A 22,755-nucleotide genomic window follows, 5' to 3' on the forward strand; every position below is an offset into this window, starting at 1 on the left:
AGGCATACTGCCACTGCAATGACAGCAATTATCAGTTTAAAATGAGAAGAAGAAGAAGAAGAAAAAGAACATCTTCGCAACCAGTAATTAAAACTTGGCGTGCTTCTGAAAATGTGCGCAGGTCACATCAGATCATGTTTAAGATTTTTGAGATTCACTTTAAAATGTCAAAGACTTCAACGTAAAATCTAAAGAAACGTACTGACGGCCAACGATTGTCTCGTCAGCAAATGAGACATTGGCATGGACCCTCTCTGTTCGACATGGGTCCTAGTTCAAAGCGAAATTATTTGATACATTACACGAAATACGGTAATCACGAGTGTCAGTGTGGAGAATGACAAACCAAATAAGCTGCCAACTCACCTCCATCCCACATCTATTTTTCCTCGTATGAAGCGTTTTTTTGCACACATTTAATCAGCTCTACACGGCCATATATTGTAGCATTAGTTCAATATTACCATAATCCGGACCGATTTTGAATTTCAGTGTCTTGTCATTTGCAGACGTTATTATTGTTGGAATTGGTTGACAGATAATGGGCCTCAGATTGTAGAAGTTGGAATTCCACATGTATGGTGCACAGAGGCAGACGTTGCTGCGTTGAGCATTGGTGACTATGCTGTACTGATGAGTCCCAATAAGGACGAAACGCGTCTACAGCCGTCTTTGTCTCACCGATGCCTGTCAGCGAGTCACATTTGCTCAAACATATTTTTATGTTGATCGTAGACAAGAGGACAACAGTGCAGTCCTTCATGCTGATGGTTTTTGCTTCGTGTATACATTTCTGCTTGTTCGTTTGAAACGTATGGTTTTACGGCCTGCACGTTTTATTTTGTGATGGGGTGGTTTTCTCATTATTTACAGATACGACTCACATTTATTCAAAAACATCTGGCCAGTGTGGACTAGTTGGTCAAAAATATCATGTTTGGAGCTCCCTCTAGTTTAGACCTTTCAACTAACATGAGCTGTGAGCTCATATATACAGAAATAATCGTATTCTTTGGGTCTTTCGGTAAAGCCACGTTGAAAGACCCAAAGAATATTAATTCCTGCAGTCACGAATGCTTGAAGTCAAGATAAATAGTCGTGTTGACCAAACATCTAAATTCACGATCCTCCTAAAAAAAGAGTCTTACAAAGGATGCATCTCGTCTCAACTTGCCAACAAAAAATTCACCGTGAACATTTTTGCTCGCGAGACGGTGTAAAGTGACACAAAAAGCAACGCGACGACTCTTGGCAGATCCTCGTGCGCTCTCCCCATTGCGTACATGTCATGCACCTTCAACTTGGACGATGTCTTTACGGATGGATAACGATTGTATTTGTTTTACCCCTTGATGGGCTTCATTGTGACAAGGTCTGCAGTGCCCCTTGTCCATTTGTCGGAATGCGGTGCTCTCGTCTCGCATCACAATTGTCGCGTCCTGTCAAAGCACCGTGTGCACTGGCAGTCGGCCTGCGTCAATCGTGTTGCAACTGAGACACTCAGATGTGCATCGAAACCCTCTTGTCTGTAACAGTAACCTACATTTTTCGACGAAGTAGCTTGCTTTTAGATAATAGTTATCGTGCACTTTGGGTTGCATCTTCAATAATAGCACACGGACCTGCAATGCAGAGGTCACCCACCGGTTTGATCGTCGAGCTGCAACAGTGGCACAGGTTTCTTCATCTCAACGCCTCTGTCCCACCCAGCAGTATGCATGGGTGCACAACAGATCGTCAGGTCGTGTGTGGTGGAGTGAAGTGTGAGTTACTCCCACCTCTTCCAAGACTTCTGGCCAGCGTAGAAGAGTAGGCCAAATATCCTCCAGAGGGGACTCGCTAAGCGCTCTCTCTCGTGGAGAGGCCCTTCTTCCAGCAGTGGACGTGAGCAAGACATTGCGCAGTTAAAATCTTACCGATTGTTTTAACAACCGTGTATATTCACATCATCCTCCTCATCGTCATCAAACATCGTCTATCCAAATTTCGATTTAAAGCTTTCGTGACTGCAGGGATTCATCTTCTTGGTCCTTTCGGTAAAGTCACGTAGAATGGAAATAATAAAAAATAAAATAATAAAAATAAAACATACTAAAATAATTCTCACGACGTTTCGGCCACAACGCAAGCAGCTGCTTGCGCTGTGGCCGAAACGTCTTTACCGAAAGAACCAAGAAGATCGTCTATCCACTGCTTGATGCAGGCACCCCCACGGTCTCACCGACCCTCTTGGTCCTGCGATGCCACAATACGTCTCGCTCGCTCAAATTAACTGATCTCGTCGCTTCATTCCCATCGGTGGTCATGCCCTTGGGTGCATTCACCCCTTCGGCTGCAGTTCCACAATTTGTTTCCAATTTTTATCAAATCAATATCACTGTGCACTGTTTAATCCCCCCCCCCCCAATAAACCGAGGGATCGTACCGCTGTAAACAGTATCATAATGTAAGACATCCATCGGCAATGGGTGGGTGACCTGCAGCCAGTGGGGAACATTCTACATTCCCATGGCAAGGACCAGAATAAATCAGACCCACTAAGAGATACTCACCCTAAGGACTTAGTAGGTTGAGCCGACTCCCTGACCTTGATTTGAATCTGCAATATCCTGATTGTATACCAAGTGCTCCTAACCACTGTCCCAGTATATAACAGAGTATACATCTATTCTGCATACCCGGACTTGTATATTAATTAGTTTTGATTATCGTTATCCATTTTCCTTTAAAGAAACATATGCTTGTGTTGCCCTCTGTTGCCTTAACTCTGTAAATACGCTGCAAGAACATGCACACACGGAGTATCATTGCAACTGCATTATTAAACGCCTCTTCTCAACTCCAGGCTCCAACCGAAGCATTTACTGGGATTAATATTTAACCGCAGCATCTCAAGTAACTTTGCATTCTTACTCCCACACAGCGCATTTTTATCTTTCATTCCACGCATTCTCTGTACGCTCACAAACGTAATCGGGCAGGTTAAGCCACAACAATGCCGTGATCAGTAACATACACCACAGAACGATTGGTTGTCTGTTTTAAGAAAAGAAAATTAAATGTTATTGATGTGGAATGAGGAAAAGCAGTCGAGTTTAATTAAAGATAACTTGTTCCTCTGCAGATTTTTTTTTACAGAACTAATTGTGGGTCATGGGTGGTGTGTCAGTCAATGCAATCTGCGTGTGTGAAGGAGGCAGGCTGTGCATGTTAAATACAGCTCACGAGAGGATGGGAAAATGTGGCTACCGACATGAAATACAAGACAAAGGTTTCCTTTTAATTGCCTTGGCAGACCTTTGTGGCAAGTGCAGTTAGCGAGCACCTTTGAATGCCAGCATGGCACACGAGATGGTGGGCGGTCAGTACCACCTTTGTCTCCTGAGTGGCGATGTTTACACACCGCACAAGGTACTCATTTAAGGCTGAGTCGACCTGGGGGAGGCCCAGGACTGGTTGAAATAAACGTCGCTGATGTTGGTGGCTGTAAGCAGGAATTAAACTTGTGTCACGGGGTTCATAGCGCAGCGCGCTGACCACCGCGTGACCACTCCACACATATGAAATACACACGCAGACAAAGTATAAATCTATTGAAGGTTAAGAATGTAATGCAATAACACATATTATAGTTACAATGATAATGTAGAATCCTTTGTCAATCCACTGCTAGATAAAAACCTGGTTATGGGAGGTTATGTGACCATACTTCACCACTGGTCATTGCAGATGTATGAAGGGAGATGGAGCAGGACTGCAGGAGAGGTTCAGAAACCACTCGCCACAGATGTTAGCCATGGTCAGGAATCGAAATAACATTATGAGGTCCGCAACGAAGTATGCTAAACACTGCACCACTGCTTCCCTCAGAACAAAATAAAATAACTGTAGCATAGACGAACTATGGTATGAAAATTTGTATTTTTTTACAATGTTATCTTATTCTTTTTAAGTAATACTGACATTTTTCCTCAAAAGGGCATGTCAAAGACACATCTTTGTAATTTCTCTTAGCGACAATGCGGGTAGTTACCACTGGTACAGCAAATCCCATGCTTACGCGGTCACGTGCTTGCAAAATCCTCGTTAAACTTATAATCGCATTACATTGGGACATTTAAATGGGCACTGCACTGAAACCTCGGGGGTTTGTCGGATGAATGCGACGGCCGCTTCTGGCAGGCCCGTGTTGTTTGTGACAGCGATGAAAAGAACACAACAGGTGACTTGCTCAAGACCGCATGATGGCACAGTAAGTCTCTTTACTATTTGCACATAGGGCTGTATACATAATCCAGTCTTATTTAATCGTTTTGGATGTTTTTGCACAACTGTGATACTGAGTACAATGTATTCAAATACGGGTCTTTTTTGGGTGAACGTTCAATATGATTTTTATATGTCAAAATGATCCCCTTTCAATTTGGAACTTTTGCCATTAAATTGTTCTTCCTCTTAGACAAAAGACTGATAATTGCATGGGGGTCAGCTGCTTGGCCATTCTGCATGCGTGTACTTACAGTCTCTGCCTCTTTGCTTGTCTCAACCCCAGCCCCCTGTATCTCTGGCCTTAAATTGTTGACCTATTGTAATGCATGTATATTGGGATTTTTATATTCAACTAGAAAGATAAGAAGTAAAATTACATTAGGGAAAACATGCATTTTTTTTGTATTGTTGGTCTTGTTTAATGTATTGTATCTTATTTTCGAATGTAACATTTAATATAGTTTGGTATCTAGTCGTGTAAATAGCTTAACAAACATCATTTAGCGTTCCCTATTTTTTGAGGATTGAGTTAGTACCTTCCATGCCACATGATCTACAAAAAAACTTTGATGCAGACGCTTAGTCAATGATTTTTATTAAGTGTGAAAGACATCGATTACAAATATATGTTGGATCTGTAAACCCACTGTTCTGTCTTTCTTTTACATAGCCGCGGAAGCTTAAGTAGACTTTACATTTGTAACATTGACACTTTAATTTGCATCTACAGCGAGATAAAAAAAATGCTTCAGAGGTGCAGGAAATCACAGACAAGCGGGAAGGCAGCCAGGACGAGCGCCAATAATTGCCCAAGCTCTGCAGGTCCTATATTGGGATGTTTGTACAAACTGGGAAGGCATTGGTTCTCTTGGATCATATGTTCTATGCCCAGCGCTTGACTTTTGCAGTTGCTGTACAAAATGCATAAAAAAGGAATCTATTACCTGCATTGCAAAGACAACATCATTATACACAATCCTGTTTCCTTATTTACTCCAGGTATCTCATTAGAGACTTACTGAGGTCAGGCACAATATAATCAAGGACTGGGCGGTTGCGTTCCATGCAGAAGTCAATACCTCTTCCTACAGCCCAGTGCATAACCTGATGTGTGGAGGGTTTATTGGGCACTGCACCTCCGATTAGCACGGTGGGCCACATACCATGCGAAAAAAGTTCAACACGCACAAGGCACTGTTATGGACTAGGTGGTATAAGTAAAACATTGAATTTATTTAGATACCACTAGAGCACATATGGTAATAGTTTCAATATATAACAATAATTTCTAAGTAAAAATATTTTCAAACATTTCATCATAAGCTTAAGTGACTCCGCTTGCACTGGTGCACAAATCAAAACCACCCACCATGTTTTTGTCATTAATTATTCTTTATAATAGAATACAGATACAGATGTCTACGGTAATATGGCAGTGTTCATGATGAAATCTTTAGTGTGGATATGAAGGTGCATCATTTTGGGTCAAGTAGCCCGTGTTACGCATCATCTTAGACATGGTAAACCTACCTCCTGTACAAGTTGGCAGTAGAGAAAATAGGTTGCTGATCCATTTACCGCATATGGAATTGTGAGCGATATTTTTATAGCGTAAGCCTTACATGCAGGATAAATATACACCACAGTGAGTTGATCAGCAGGTCGTGTGCGGTGGGGTAAAGTGTGGGTACCGCCACATCTTCCAAGACGTCCGGTAAGAGTGGGCGAGGTAGGCCACGTTCTGCATCACCGACAGGGCTTGGAGATCATTCCGCCAGCAGACACTGCAGGGCTGCACCTTTGCCTTGTGTTACATACAAACATGAATTGTATTAATTAATTGGATTCGGGTTCGCTAGTTTCCTTGTGCAAATAACGAAACGCTCAATATCAATTTGGCTTAAAATCCCAAATAAATCCCTCCTGTAAAAAAAAGCATCGAAACTAAAGAGGCTTTTCTGTATGAATTCAAGTCTCATACTGTTTTTGTTTGCTTGACGATGGTGATAAGTAGGTCGTTTTCAACATCGAGCCTGTTGTTGTGTCTGCGGATTTACAAGCATTCGCTTGACTGGAACCACGATGCGCTCTGTAAGCGAATGCTGTGGCTTCCCACGCATCAAGATGAACCTTGCCGTTTGGCTCATTACCACGGAAGCTTTACACGGCTGTAACATCATTCAAATGCTGCAGGCATTTCGTCAAGAGTACCAGAGGAATACTGGCTAACAAGCTAAAGATTGTGCTGTTGCCAATTCCTGATTTATTATTTCGTGGATAAAAAAAAACCATAATGGCAACAACGAATACGAAAGTATCCATGAAATAACTACAAAGAACATGCAACGTACCTTTGAACCCCCAATACATTTCTACCCAATTATGTATTAATATTGCGTATAAAGTGACATTCTTTCCCGATATTGTTGGTTACTGTGCTTCTTTTGTATTATTTGTTATAATGAATGACACTTGGTAGCATCCAGAAAAAATAGCTGGCAGTGTGAAGCAAAGCTTTAAAAACATACAAATATAATCTTAAGCAGGGGGATTCACTGTAAGCTTGGATGAAGCAAGCTCACATCCACGTACTAAATATCACCTTTGTCCACGACTGTACAAAAATTTAAGAGCTGAGTGGATGGACACTTTATTTTCAAACAGAGGTCGTGACCGTTTTTTAAATTAAATTTGTAAAACACAACAATATACAAATGGTAAGGTGAAGGTACAGCCCTGACATTTCTTGCTCACATCTTTGCTGCAAGAAGGGCCTACATTAAAATTAGGTCTACATGGCCCCTCTAGATGCTGTGTATTTATAATAGGGAGCGTGAGCCTTATTACAATCCTTATTTACAATAAGGACTATGGCTAAAATTAGCTAAAAATTGTGGTCGTGCATAATTCAATAACAAGAACCAATTCCAATCATTAAACGTACTGAGAAAAACGTACCACCGTCATAAATATATGAGATCAATTTCTGTTGAGGGGTTGAATCAGCCCATCATTGTTGTTGGGTTGATAAAATATCTACCACTTCTGTAGGATGTCATCATTGGTCATTCTGTAAAATCATTGGCCTCCACAATGTGGAATTTCCACAATTGTCTCAGGGCCACCAACAAAGATTAAGGCTACATCAATATTTTGAGTGACGAGACAATTTTTACTTTTGACTTGGTTTATGAAGTAAGTATTCAATGGGTAACAGGTTGCTTGGAAATAATAATAGCATGCATTTAATCTTCTGTCACCGAGTGGAAAAAAAAACACCTCAACATATTGGTTGATTGCTCTTCCTCAAAAGAATGTGAAGGTCATTGAGCAGCAACAACGAAATCACGTCATTTGAATCTCCTAAATTCTTACTATTGGTCATTATCTGAGGGAAATAAATGACCTAAATATAATGTAAAAAACATTTCACTTAATAGATATTAATAAAAAAAACAGCACAAAATAAACACCAGCAAAACGATTGCAAAATACTTTGTACACAATACTTAATCATAAACCATTTAAATCAGACTAAATTAGACATCGTGAACCAACAGTTAAACACCTTGGTAAGTAGTGGTGTTATTTAAAAATGCTTAAAACTTTGTTCGTGGTGTTGGCTGCTTGTGTTGATTATGTTGGCATCTCGAGCCAAGCTTCTTGGCAAATGTGACTGGAACTTTGAAAAGTTTTTTGGAGGAGACACGTGGCTCTGCCATAATGGGGGCTGACTTGGCTTGCAATAATGGCGATGATGGCCAAATGAAATGAAGATGACAAGCTTTATTGATGTTGCTCTCAGAAAAAATGCTCCCTTCATTTAATCGTTGGTTCTCGCTAAAAAAAAATCACTTTAAAATTTGAAGCAGCCTGTTTCCTTTTCGCACATTTTAAACGTATGTGTGCGTGCATGCCTGTGCATGTTAGCGAGTGGTGGAGTGAATGAGGCGACTGGATGCAAGTGTGCAATGATAATAATAACCTTCAACTTGTGTGATTTTGTTTCAGAAAGAAATGCCTAGAGCGTCCCAAATGAATGAAGACGCCTTATTGTCCTTACCGAACCCTAAACAAAAGCCCCCTTTTACCGTCACAGCTGCAAAGAAATCCCAAACCGAAAGAAGCAATCAGGAGGACTGCAGATGTTTATCAAAGCGAAATCTTGTGCCGCCCCCAATTGTTACAATAACAGAGACTATTGACAGACCTGACATTGAAAAGCCTATCAGGAAGGAGAAAGACCACAGTGATGAGAAGTTTATACGAAAGCCCTTAAAGCTGGCTCCACTGGACCTCCCAGACGACGTGAAAAAGTCCCAGCTTGAAAAAATTGCTGTCGGATACAAGGTCGACGTTTCTCGACCGGGGAATCACATGCCCGGGAGCGACTTGTCAAAAGCATTCCATGCACAGCGAAGGACTCTGGCTCCATTAGTTTTGGACACGATGGAAGAAATGAAACGTAAGGAAAAGGCCTTGTTGGTTGTCCCAAAGGAAGAGACGATTTTTCAAAACAAGCGCTGCCTCGGCGCCGAATTGATGCCAGCGAGCAAAAGTCACTTTCTCCCGCAGAAGTCGGGACCTGAGTTTTCTCCGGGCGGTAAAACAGCACGTGAAATTAGATTTCGGGAACCGCAGAAGAACGTTAAAGTTTGCGTAAATAACGCAGCCGCACCCCGCGAGGGTGCACATAGATCTGACACTTCCCCATCTCGTTGCAAATCGGAGATAGAGCGAGCGGGTCTCAGACAGGTTTCTGAAGCGACGAGAGCATCCGTGCAGCAAGTGAATGCCGCCACTAACCTGCCAAAGGCCAATCGATTCAAATCAGTCGGGAATATAATTGAGAATCACACCCACTTCGAAGGGAAACCTGGGTCATCTAAGCGCACAGAAAGAGTCCTCAGCAATGCAAAGAAACTGTTGGAGGCGTCATCAAAAGCACAGCTTGTCGAAAAGAACGGCGATCATGCAAATTAATCTCCAGCCAGTGGAAGCATCTGAAAACGAATCCTAAGAGCTGCAGAAAACCGCACGCTAAATTGATAACGTGATTGTTTTGGTGCATTTGCACAGTGCGCTCATGCCACGGACAAATCGAATGTGCGTCACGTTTAAATTGACTGTTTATTGACTTGACTTTGCTTTATTTTAAATGTTTGTTTAGCGTTCACACGAGACTAGTTTAACGTGTATGTGTGTGCGTGTGCGAAACACATGAGCGGTAGTGTAGCGGTTAGCGCACTGCGCTACAAACCCTGACAGCTAACACCAGTGACAATTATCTGAACCGGTCTCTGGGCCTTCCGTAAGTCGACTCAGCCTCAAATGAGTAGCTGGTGTGATATGTTAACATCGCTACTGAGAAGACAAAGGAAGCCAGGCGTGGTGCTGGTCACCGACCCCCTCGTGTGCCATGCCGACCTTCATTGGTGCTCGCTAACAGCACTTGCCCCAACAGTCTGTGAAGGCTATACGGGGGATCTTTGGCTTTTTCATTTGTGAGACTTGTTGACCAATTTTACATGGACTTAGTGAAAATATCTTCTGCTATGAAAACGTATCTGCTGCTGTAATTGTTTTCAGAAATATATATTAAAATATACATTTCTGAAATGCAATCTACGTATTCAATGATTACTTTTAGAAATGTTTAGATTTTTTAACTGCAATATGTCCAATTCCTAAATAACATGAACTTGTTTTGACATTGATTACCATGGCTTCCGGCACCATAAATGTTAACATGAACCACCATTGACATCAGTGTATGGGTCGTGTTGGCTATACACACAGGTTAAGTTCATGTTTGTCCCACCATACATTCGGACCATAATACATGCTTTTCTTTGGTCCTTGAGACCACTTCATCTACATACCTCAGATTAACACGGTTGGCTACGTAGAGTGTGAAATAAGTTCAACATACGTACATCTCCAGCTTTGCACAACTCAAAGGACGTTCCAGGTGCAAGTAGATTTGCGAGTAAAAAAAAATGCTCTGCCTTTTATTCACATGCTGACCTGCAAATTCCGTTTTTACTCCTCCCTGGGAGGGTCCCACGCCGTGAATGAAATTACTCAATCTGAAAGGTACGCAGGAGGAGAGAAACCAGGAGCCCGTTGGATACGCGCCGCTCTGTGTATTACCCATAAAAGAGGTTTTTCGGTTAGATCGCCGAAATATAAATGTGCCGTCAAGCTCGCCACCACCCGACACATCCAATTAGTAACGATTTTGTTCACGTGACAAATATTGGCTGTTTATTATGGATAATGTTGGTCGCGAAAGCCTACGTGTTGAACTGCTTTGCGTATTCTCCGCCACAATGCGGCAACTTTAAGCGAAAGTATAATTGTTAAGTTTGACCTCCAAAGCCGGAGGTGGGGAAGGGGGAGGGTTGTGTTGACACACCTTTAATGAAAATAAAATATGGTTGCACGATCCCTGGAATGTTTGCGCGACCATCAGTCACGAACTACCCGGGTCGAGGTGGCCACGTGGCTCGCTGGGGGTGCTTTCAATCCCCGTGTGAGAGCACTGAGCCTTCATCGCTCGTGAGAGTGTGTGCTCGCATCCAAGCCACCGCCTGCTATTCACACTGGGTTCCCAAGTACAACATTCTACCCCGTAAGCAGTGATATAAACACACACACACACGCAAAGGAACAATTATACGGGACTTAATCGGTCTGGTGTCGCTTTGGAACATTTAAATTACGAAAACGAACATTTGGTGAGTATAATTTATGCGTACTTCTGCAGGGGTGTATGGAAATGTGTGTCAGCTTGCAACAGAGACGATGCCTACCAACTGTTGAAGTGACGTCGGTGGGACAGGAGTTTTGTGAAAGATCCAAAATCGACAAAAACACGAATGACATCACGCGATTTCAATGGGGAAATTTAAGGCAATACAGTTGGGGGAAGCAATAACAGGGTTATAGGCCAGCTGTTTGTCCGAATTAAGCAAAACAGAAAGAATTCTAGATTTGAAGTTGTCGTGACTGCAAGGATCCATACTCTTTGTTTTTTTTCGGTAAAAATACATTAAATATGAACAGAAACACTCTTCCCAGTTTGTTGTTGTCGTGCCAACGATGCCGCGGTGGGTGTAAATGTGCGAATGCCTCGGGATTCAATTGGATTCAATTGCGGTGAGTAGTGGGGACAGTTTTGCCAGCGCAAACGCCACGCGCAGGGACAGGTTGACCGTGCCGAGCCACATTTCAATTGCCACTGCGAAAAAAACCGTGCAAAGGATGAAACGCACGCGAATTGTGAATGGGATTTCCGCACACATTGCAAACAATGAGTACGCCGTGTTTTCGCACAAGCGCACGCAAATTGTGAATGGGATTTCCGCGACAACTTGTTCGGCATGCCTCTATCAAAAAAAAAGAGGATATAATAGGATTATGGCTGTATATATAAATATATGAAAGCAAAACTACCGAATTATCTTGCACTCACTGAGACAGAATCCCATAATAACTATAATTACATTCTTTACAATGTCCTCATGAATTGCTTGTCATATACCCACACTCTAGTCTAATACATATTGTATCTTTGGGTGGAACGCTGGAGTGGTGCTTAGTGTACTGCACTGCGAAGATGACGACCTGAGTTCAATTCCCGGCCATGGCTAACATCAGTGCCGAGTAATATCCGAATAAGTCCAGGGCCCACATAGCCCCACGACCTTCACGAATCTGCACGACTTAGTGTGACGAAGTATGGTTAAATAATCCCCGTAGCCGTCATGGGAGTGGGGTGGCCACCAATAAGCAGTGGATTTACAAAGGGGCTGTAAAATCACGTGTTCTCTTGTGAACATCGCATGGAGTATCTCCAACCAGTTGTGCGAGCTCACGTTGCAATTATAATGATATGGCAAGTTTACGAAAGATTTTGTAACGAGAAAATGTAAAAAAATAAACCATACCTACGCGTTATTTACCTGTATTTACATATACATCCTGAAAGTCATGCATGACACACATTGATGTATCGACTAACATAATAATGAATAGTTGCTGCAACATATTATAATTAATATGGGTTGGATAATATTTAGAACTTTTTGCTTGGATGCAATTTTCACATACGATGGGATAATAGAAAAACGTATTCACGCAGCTACTCTTTCATAAACCTACTTTCTGCACTGCATCATTCAAAAGCTTGCTTGCCCTGCAGGTGAGTGTTGCACGCAGATCCACCAACACTTCAAGCATACCCCACCAGAGCCATCAGTTAAAGCAGGTATTAACTTTTACAACGAATGAAGTTTTTAGAAAATGTTGGCAAGACATTGCTTTTTATCCCTCCATCGGCGAAACAAGAGTATCACTATACTCTTTGGTTCTTTTGGTAAAGTCACGTAGGCATAAAATAAAATCAACCACGACGTTTCGGGCGCAACACAAGCATCCATCATCAGGTGGGAATGCATGGTCTGCTGCTGATGGACGCTTGTGTTGCGCCCGAAATGTCGTGATTTATTTTATTTCTAACTACGTGACTTTACCGAAAGAACCGAAGAGTATGGATTCCTGCAGTCACGAAAGCTTCAAATGAAGGGTATCACTGTAGAAAGTCAGCAGCAGCGATCATATGTCGAGACTGGTCGCTAGAATGTGGAATTTCCACTGTGGAAAAGGAGGTGGGCAATATCCCGTGCTCGTTTGGGTAGAAACTAATTGACTTTTCAATGTATATGTATGGCTACATCGCCAAGAATGTAGCAACGTGCTTGTGTAAAGTAATACTTCAATAGTTTGTCTTCATAAATTATTTTCGAGAATTAAATCGTATCAAACCGTATTATACTTTCCTGTGAAATGATTTCCATTCCTCAAATTTAAGGTTCCTGCTCGAATGGGCATTGGATGGTATCCATCTTCTGTTTAAAGGTAAAGGTGCAGCCCTGTAACTCTTTTCTATGCCACTGCTAGCAAAAGGGCCTCCACACTACAGTATAGAGAGCTCCAGAGGGCCTCCTATGGAGGGTATTTTGGACTTCTCTTTCTTGCTGGTAAGACATCTTGTAAGAAGTGGAAGTGCCCACACTTTACCCCATCACACATGATTTTCCAATCAACCGTGGTGTAGCCATTTCAACTGCGAGGTGGACACAGGTGAGGAATTTTTAAAAACTGACCCAGTGCTTCAACTGCAGCAGTTGGAAAAAAAACCCGAGGTCTAAATCCACATTCTTATTGACTTCCTTCAAAGTGGTCGTCTTTTTTATTTACTTCCAGATGGATGAAGGGCTGGATCGACTGCTTCTTTAGATTTGAGTGAATAACCTTCTGATTGAGAGCTGCAGACCCTTAACAGTTGCACTGACCGGCTGGTTGAGAATTCCCGTTTTGATTTAATGTATATAAAATTGCTAAGTAGAACCAACAGGGGGAACTGTTTTACATTTCAATGCATTAGATCAATCAGAACCATTATATTAGGGGCTGCACACAAACCCTGAATGTACAACGTGTGCACCATCTGGCTCATCAACAAAGATGGTGCGGTTTCCCGAGCCTCAAATCACATATATTGTTGGTAAGATCCATCAAGCAGCGATGCATTCATCTTGCATCCATTCCATGCCGTAGATAAAACGATGCCGAAGCTTGCTGCTTCTGAACCCCGAAATGTCGCAAACTGAGACTGACCATTAATTGATGGATGAGTAACGCTTCATGTTATGTATAACCTTGCATTAAAGAAAATTATGGCGCTCCGAGTACTGAATCAGTCGTTAGTCGCTATTGCTTTGCTAAATTTAGAGACAGGAGTGAGAGAGCATGGCTCTTGTCCATAACATTGGGATACCCAACCGTGTTTAAATGCCACACCCTGCTGATGAGACGTTGTGAAGTTGAAACCCATTCAAGGTTGCAATACTTAATTACCAGAATTATATTGTTGTTAAATCTTGACTTAAAGCTTTCGTGACTGCAGGAATTCCCTATATTGTTGTTGTCGTCAGTCAGTAACTTGCCACTGCAGGGCAAGCACATCCCCCATTCGAGTCCATTCCAGGGGCGGTTTCTTCATTAGGGCGATTGGGCGACGCACCACCAATGTCATTCAACCACAGAGTCACGCTAGCCGTCACTGTGCCTCTGGATATAGTCCAATCAGCGTCATGCTACGTTCTGTGGAGTACCGCCTCTTTTTGGGCGATTTCCCTCCAGCTGAGAATCGCCCCGAGTGGCCCCATAGACTTACATTCAAAGATGTTTTTTTTTCGAACGGCGGGCGCTCCAATGCATTCTCTATGGCTTCCGGGAGGGCTCGCCCTAACGTGCTTACGTCATCATACGTGCTTACGTCATCATACGTAAGCACGTTTCATCCAACAATATAATTTGTTGCCACCTAGTGGAATCTTTAATAAAATAAACTTGAGTGGTTTGTTTTAATAGTGAGTATAGAAACAAACAAGATGTATTGTAAGAGTCACTTTATTTTGCATTAATATTAAAGAAGTGAAGTTGCCTTTACATGCTTAAGCTGTTAATTTATCCATTGCATTGGTGGACCTTATCCTTATCAATCATCCAGACATTTGCCCCCCCTGAGAGATTTTGCAGGAGCCGCCACTGGTCCATTCCTTCCTTGAAGTCGGTGCTCTTTGTCCAGCTTCCTCTCGTTATCCGCTCCGTCGTTAGTTTTGTCTCTCCTCAGTCGTTCTCGTGATGCATACTGCCCATTTCCATTTGATTTATTTGCTGCAAAACATGAATATTTAATAAATCCTGTAGATCAATGTATGGAATTACACGTAACAGATTAACAAATCCTAGAGATTAAACAAAAACTATTGAAATGCATTGATTGAGAAGGCCCATTCGTCAATGGATTAAAAAGTTGCAGTATTTAATCTTGGAGATTTAACAAATCCATTTATCTGTGGATTTATTTGTTTTATTCAAAATTTCTATGTTTAGCCATTACGTTCCCTCTATTCTGACAATGGGTTGCCAAATCTTGTCAGAAACTGTTTAATTGGTATGTTTTGTATGTTTGCTTTTTGTTGGGTGGAGACAGATTTACATTTTCTTACATTTTCGCTTTCCAAAACCTCACCTGTACCAAAACTCATAAAACGTAAGAATCTATTTGTCACATGAATGCCTCAAGACATATAATTTATTCTCCATTTGCATATTGCGTGCAGAGAGTGCAATTGCCCTTTGGACGTGACTTTTAAAAGTTTCACATTATAGACTGAGATATTTTTTTTACTTCAAAAAAGTTACGTTCACACAATGCTCACTTAATATGTAAAATAATGTATAATGTCTCTCGGATGTTGGGTTTGAACGCGAATATCCTTCGCAAATTAAAATGGTTCTTTTTAAAACTACAAGATTGTGGTTAATTCTGTGTGTCAGATCAGCCGAACAAAGCCTGGAAGCAGCATTGACATAACAATCATTTTTTGTCATAAAGTCAACTCTCATTGAGCGTTGAGGCTTTTTCATAAAAGTCCTGCATTGGGTTGTCTAGTCCGTATAAACAAACTACAACACCTGGAGACAATACATATGGCAGGATCGCTCTAATACACCTCAACATATTGATCAGAAACCAGTGCACAGGGTTTCGCAGTTGCGCTGTATAGCTATCTTCCGTGTGTCGTCCGGTCAAATTGGTCAACGTGATGTCCGACGTTTTAGACAACATGTCCGACGATTCGCTGCACCTGCTGAGAGCTTCTTCCGTTCCTGAGAAACCACCGGCGAGCAATCAGAAACCAATTTGCTTTACTGCCATCTGGTGGGCTAGCCTGTGCCCTGTAACAGATTCGGGAGTCATGCACACGGTGATATCCGCATACTGTACTGCGATCCACCAACAGCACCTTCAAAGTGGGTTACAGGCATTCATCAACACTCGCAATAACATGAACAAGACAGGCAAAACAGTCAAAACTGCATTCTTGTGATCAGTAAACAGGCACATTTTTCTCGGGTGTCACTGCCTTTCCTGATCAGCCACACAACGAAGGAGTGCAGGGTGTCTCCCTCCAATGGTTTGCTTATGCCACTGCTGGTGGAAGGATGTTGTACCCATGTGTACTGCCCAGCGTGCAGAAGTAGCGGGGTCAAGAAACGTGTCCATTTTTTTTCAACTGCCATGCCGGGAAATCGAACTGGCAATGTCTGGATTGCAAGTCCAGTCTGGTGACCATTGCAAATCAAGTATACTAACCATTGCAAGTCCAGTGTGCTAACCGTACAAAAATAAAATTCCAAAATAGACACCTGGGCCACAATCTTGGGCCTCATGCCTATGAAAAGGCAATCTGGGAGCCCGTGATACTGACAGAAACAGCCTTGGAGGTGCAAGCAACAAAGCAACCACCAATTGCGACAAGCTTCCCAGGCTCTCTTGGACCTATAAGTGAAGTCTCAAATCCCAACCTTTCCACGTGCAGCTGTGCATGTTTGTTTGTTGTGCAAATAGACAAACCTGGCTCCAGCAGGGCATAGGCATCAACCACATGCGGTTGTTGCATTGGTATTTTAATGCCTGATAACACGGACGCTTTGAACACTGGGCATCAGAAGCTAATATTTTTCTTTGCAAAACAGATAGTTGTTTGTACTGTGACACATTTATAGCAGGAAGCTGCAAAATTGATACAAACCTGTATTATACAATTTCATTTTGCATTGTGTTTTTGTTGATCACATTGTATTTCATGTTTTTTAATCCATTATTGGTCAAATTGAACCAGTTTCAGAATGTTTTCTTTTAAGGGAAGCCAATGGTAGACTTGTCTCATGACAGAATACAATTAAAATAAGTGTGAAATAAATACACGTGCCAGTGTTTGTTCCTTAAAGACTACTGTCTCTTCAGAACAATTGAATAAAAGAATGTGAAATGTCTCCTGTATAAGCCATGCCCAGAAAGCACCAGATATAAAAAAAAAACTGTACAACATCTCTGCAGACGTGAGCATGAGTAAATCACATGTCATGAATTTACGAAAGTTTCGCCAAACGTTTTGCTGACAAAGTCCAGATGTTGAGCAAAGGAGGCGAGGGGTCTGTTCTCGTGTGCACTTATGCCTGAAGCGCTGCCTTTCATTGGCGGAGAGGGGATCGGTGTGTGTGTGCGTGTCTGTAGGCGAACGTCACAACTTCTCAAAAAAAAGTTTCTTTTGCTTTGGGGTTTTGTGTGTGTGTCTGAGCGGTGGGGGGGGGGAGTACTCACAGGAAGGGGAAAGAGAGAGGGTGAGAGCAAGAGCAGAAGAGAAGAGAAAAGCAGGGCCGTTGTGTAGCATTGCAAACGATCTCTCCCTAAACGGCCGCGTGTGATGGTGAAAGTGCATTCCGCTGGTAAGCGTGTGTAGATTTGGAATGCAAAGCAGTAAAACCGTAAACATCATTAAATTATCTCCAGCATCATGGCTGTACTCGGAGTTTAAAAGTTAACTGGTAGGAGTAAGTAAAGTTTGTGTCTTTATGCCATTTTTACGTGCTGTTGTATTATTGTCCATAGCTTGCATGCAAACGTTTATCAAAATCATGTGGTAAATATTGTTGTACTGTCTGATTTTTTTTATACAATAGTTTTGTTTTTTCCCCTGTGGTCGTGGTGATAATGTCGTGCACATGTGTTATTTGCTGATAACCTACATATCAGTTGTAAAAAAAGTTGTTTTTTGTTTCTGGAAGAGTGTTCCACTCGCCAAAATCAGCGTTGACAATTGTGTGCGAGACACGGGTGTCATCTTATTTGCATGAGATTTGCATCAGCTACAAAGAAAGCTGCAAATATATTCGGCCGCATTGTGTGTTTGGGTGGCATCATTTTTAGAGGATTCTTCAGAAGTTTTTCTTAAACTTTTTATCGTCGTTATATCTGTTTATATATTACTTTTAAACCGCAATAATCCTCCAGCAGTAAGTGACATACAGCGAACAGCTTGAAAGTATAATAGTGTGCCACCAGTGGTGATTAACGTGCAAAACGACTTGGCCAGCAGGGATAGAAGAGATTATGTCTGTTCCTACCGTGCATGATGGTGCTTGCTCCGATTTTAGGAGCGATTTGGTTACATTGATACTTCCCTGCACTGATGTAGCATTTGCGGTCATCCTTAACTGATTTCCAGGTCAGCAGCATGCTTTGCTATTTCTTCATACCCCGCGTATTTATTTCTCGCGAAATAAGTGTAAGTACTTATTCCAGAACTGCACTGTTTTACTTTAAGTAGCATGGGTGCAGACGCGGTGTTTTAACGTCCTTTAATCGTTGCAAATGTATAGGGAATTAAATAGCATACCACCTTGCATACTTCGAGAGTTGTTTAAATGTATCCATAGGGGCAAGTGAGTTAGCGAGCACCTATTGAGGCAATTCTGGCAAATTAATTGCGTTGGAGCTACAACCACAGCTGATCGTCGTTCATTGTTGCCTTAATCTTGATGTTGATACATCACAGTCGGTACTCATTTTAGGCTCCGTTTATTTATGGCCAGCTCAGAGAAGGTTGATATGCCAATTATCAGTGATGTACCTGGCCTGGAATTGAACCATGGGGCATTGAAATTTAAGTACAGGGCAATCCATGAACACCATAAAACCACTATGCAAATTGTACATCAACACAAACAAATATCCCCATATAGCCTGAAAGGACTGTTGGGGCAAGTGCTGTTAGAGAGCACTTACGAAGGCCAACGTGGCACACGAGGGGGTGGGTGGCCAGCACCATGCCCAGCCGCCTTTGTCTCCCAGTGCTGATTTTTTACACACCGCATCAGGTACTCATTTAAGGCTGAGTCGACCTACGGGAGGCCCAGGGCAGGTTCACATATTCATCTCTGATGTTGGCCGAGGGCGTGAATTGAACTTGGGTGGCATGGTTCATAACGTAGTATGCTAACTATTGCGCCACCGTTCCCCACAGGAACAAGCACACACACACATGTCCATGTTTATAGTGAGTCTGGGCATTGCTGTTTTTTTATTGCTGAGTAACCATTGTTGTTGACAACTATTGTGCCAGGGGCTCACCAGGTGGTACATATTTTACTGATCATGGAGGGAGTATGGATCCATCGACCCTGAATAAGATCTTTCAACCTGTCCTTTTTTTTATTCACACTGCCCTTTATAAAAGCTCCCCAGATAATTTCATATAGAAAGCAGGGAATGGTGATATTTCCGTTGGTATGTCCACAACAGCAAAACCACTGTACAGTGCAACTACTTAAAAAAAAAACATAACGTAGCTTGCCATATTTCTACTGAGGGAGGGAGGGAAGGAGCCAGGGAGGGAGATGCCTGTTTGTGTGTGCACGAAGCATATACTTGGAAGCCTCAATGCATCTCTAAAGTGTGTAATCTAAATAGCATTTCTCTCGTGGGAATTTTTTTAGATTTTAAATGTGCAAAGTTCGAGGATGGTGATTCAAATATGTGTATAGTTTATGTTTCTGGATTATGTGATATTGCAATGATTGTACTATACACTTGAATCTAATTGATGTATAATTAAGTTCTTGACCTATTTCTTCTTCCCTGAATCTGAAAAGATTATTTATAATTGGAGCTCTTATGTCACGACTCATGGCCCTACACATGGTCAAAGCAGCTTGTGCAGCATCCCTATGAAATGCCAGCCAGTAAGACAATCTTGTTTATTTCATCTAATGTCAGGGATGCCCTACATCTTATTTGTACTGGCGGTTTGCAATGCGTCTACGAGGAGTACTTTAAGATGAGCTTAAAAGTGGCGAGCAACTGTCCCATTGCACGCCTGGCGATGTTTTGCAACTTTAAATGCCTTTTCTCGGCACTGAAAACCAGATGGTCGCTTTTGAAGCAGCAAGTTAGAGAGTTTTATATTACTGCACAAGTGTTCTCCTTGCCCAAGTATGGTTAAAATTGGCTGAGCAGCTCTGCCGTAAAGATCCTGAAGTGCTATGCAGAAGTGGGGGTGGGCGGGCGGCGGGGGGGCGGAAACATTTCCATATTATCAGCAGAGTCAAATGCAAATAGCCCCTCGTGTTACATGAGGTTTCATAAGTTAAAATACGACCAATGTGTGAAAGCGTCCTCAATCAATAACAATAATAGCTTATACCATTAAGAGTGTATCAGCCCTTGTGCTGTGTATCCGGGGAGAGAATGCTAACAATAACGTGCGTCTGTCCAATACACGGGCACTGGAAATCCAGTGGAACAGCTGTGCAGTGTGTGCCAGTGACCCGACCATATGATCCGTATGGCGGTACCCCGGGGTAGCAAATAATAGAAAATGGGCCGAGGCAATTAAATATTTCATTTCTGGGACACTATTTTTTCCAGCGGTGTTACTTAACTCCGCGACTGGGGTACCAATCGCCAAACATTAGCATAAAAAAATCCGTTATCGAAACATTAAACTTTGAATCGTGCATCGTGTAACAGCTCGTCGAGATGAGTCGATTGCCGCATCGCCGACTCATCAACAGACTAAAAATGACTGCATCAAGGACATTATGCGAGAGCTGGGGCACTATGGTAGCCCCTGGGGTACCGCCATAAGGTTCATATGGTCAGCATGTGGCATCTTCACGATCGGAAACCATGAACATGCGTGCAACGCTCACTGCCTTGGTGGTTGCTCTTTGCTGTAATCGTGATGAAGTCAGCGGTGGCTAGCCTAAGGATTGTACCACACATGCACACGCTATTTTCCATGCACTGGTCTACGTCTCCGATGTTCCCTAGCACCAATGAGGAGCAACTAATAGGTGGAGAATTCATGCGCTGGGGGAGGGGTGGGGAGGTGGTGCGTTGGCTCGTGCATTCTGCTGTGAGACCCGTAGATTCGAATTTTATATTCCAGTCACGGCTGACATCAGTGGCGAATGACATCTAGAACTGATTCTGGGTCCCCCTTCAACGAGCAGCAATGACCAGCATGGTGAAGTATGGTGAAAACAATCCCCGGCGTGGGGAAGCCTTCATCCAGCAGTGGATTGACAGAGGGCCGAAAATCAATCTCGCCTTTTAATTTAATGATGCGCGGTCCCCCGTTGGCCGTGTTGGATCCGTGTTCGATCTGTGTTCGGTATGAGCGTCACTCAAGGGCACTGCTGGGGCTACGAGACTCCTGCCCCTGGTTACCGGACACATTCCAAACGGGCAGACCTATGAACAAGCTGAAGCAGACGTAGCATCTGTCCAATGAAACAATTCCTTATGGTCTAAATAAAAAAAATAGATCGGCAAAGTTGCAAAGTACTCAACGTCATTGCTTTAAAAAATATTACATTATATGGTCGTCAAACGCTTGACTCAGCAGTTAGAAAACACGTTAGAACAAGTCACAGTTCCCGGTCAACTTTACTCAGTGTCGTTTTGGGGTCAATAAAATTGGTACTATTTTGTGGGAGGTCAACAATGGTTGTCCTGTGAATTGATCTCCCCCACAACTGCATGGATTGTTCACGATTGGCTCAGAAAGTGCCGATGGTGATTCACGCACACCACCACCGCCTGCTCGTCTGAACGAGGTTTACACTTTTACTCAATTTAGACTTTGTAAACAATCATGTTCGCATAGTTACCGAAATGCGGAATGCTAATGTTTTCTTGGAAGAGTGCAGGTGCAAATGAATGCAGCCACTGTCTCGCTGTGTTTCGCCAGGGACACAATTCAGAGCGCAAGAAGCTCCTCTACCTTGCCGTAGATGAATCAAACTACCACTTCAACGGCGACACCCATGTCTCTCCTCTGCATGTGCTTGAAGCTGATTGCATCGTTCACGTTTGTTGACATAACCGGTTGTCTCTGTGCCTCCGTGTTTTGCAGGGCAGTAAGAAATGATCGCCCTGCGCAGAGTGTGGCTTGTGCTGTGGATATGTATTGCATCTCTAGAAGAACGGACGGAAGCTGAAAGAGCTGGTAATGGGTGCGGATGTGTGACTGCGTGCTTGCTAATACACCGTGACAATAACGCTGCAATGATTGCACGGGGAAATATGACTGTGGTGCAGTGGTGGTGCTGCGATAAGTGCATTGCATTATCAACCTGGTTATAAGAGCTCGATTCCACACCATGGCTAATATCAGTGGCGAGTGATGTCTAAAATAGTCCTTGGCTACCTCTATCCTTCACTTCCAACCCGCATTGACCAGAGTAGTGAAGTATAGTCAAACAATCCTCAAGACCAACACAGCGTTGGGAGACCTTTATCCAGTAGTGGATTGCAAACGGCGTTAAAGTTTGTGTTATTTGAAAAAAATTGGTGTAACGCACTGTGCTGAACAAGTTCCAGTGGAAAATATTAAACCATTAAGGTATGTTAACCAGAAGCATTGCTTTTTTTATTACAATTTCATACAATTTTACAACAATTTTATCGCATTCAATACAGTTTGAGAAAAGAATATTGAAACACATTTTTGTACTTTTTCTAACAACTTACTACACTCATTTGCCTATTACACCCCCTTA

At 42.5% G+C, this 22,755-nt stretch overlaps 2 protein-coding genes across 6 annotated transcripts in view; both read left to right on the forward strand.

Annotated features, from left to right (window-relative positions):
• Positions 1–4,151: 4,151 nt before the first annotated feature.
• Positions 4,152–10,764, forward strand: LOC133349062 (uncharacterized). The gene is made up of 2 exons (XM_061562199.1): positions 4,152–4,252; positions 8,281–10,764. The coding sequence occupies exons 1-2, from the start codon at positions 4,157–4,159 to the stop codon at positions 9,250–9,252; spliced, it is 1,068 nt and encodes a 355-aa protein (XP_061418183.1). The 5' UTR covers positions 4,152–4,156; the 3' UTR covers positions 9,253–10,764.
• A 6,735-nt stretch (positions 10,765–17,499) lies between these two features.
• Positions 17,500–22,755, forward strand: part of LOC133349228 (collagen alpha-1(I) chain-like) — a 177,583-nt gene continuing 172,327 nt past the window's right edge. For all 5 annotated transcript variants that reach the window (XM_061562546.1, XM_061562548.1, XM_061562549.1 and 2 more), the window contains exons 1-2: positions 17,500–17,637; positions 22,110–22,202. In XM_061562546.1, coding sequence (XP_061418530.1) covers positions 22,121–22,202 — 82 coding nt within the window. In that variant the 5' untranslated portion in view covers positions 17,500–17,637; positions 22,110–22,120. The remainder of the gene's footprint in view (positions 17,638–22,109; positions 22,203–22,755) is intronic.

This window comes from Lethenteron reissneri, chromosome 29 (genome assembly GCF_015708825.2).
Source record: "Lethenteron reissneri isolate LAM-NWPU_2019-01 chromosome 29, ASM1570882v1, whole genome shotgun sequence".
In the NCBI taxonomy this organism is placed as follows: Eukaryota; Metazoa; Chordata; class Hyperoartia; order Petromyzontiformes; family Petromyzontidae; genus Lethenteron; species Lethenteron reissneri.

What these genes read in the sequence shown, in the direction of transcription:
- LOC133349062 (XM_061562199.1), top strand. Translation starts at nt 4,157, where the DNA reads ATGAATGCGACGGCCGCTTCTGGCAGGCCCGTGTTGTTTGTGACAGCG. An exon ending in CAAGACCGCATGATGGCACA is followed by an intron (nt 4,253 to 8,280) that starts GTAAGTCTCTTT and finishes ATTTTGTTTCAG; the next exon opens with AAAGAAATGCCTAGAGCGTC.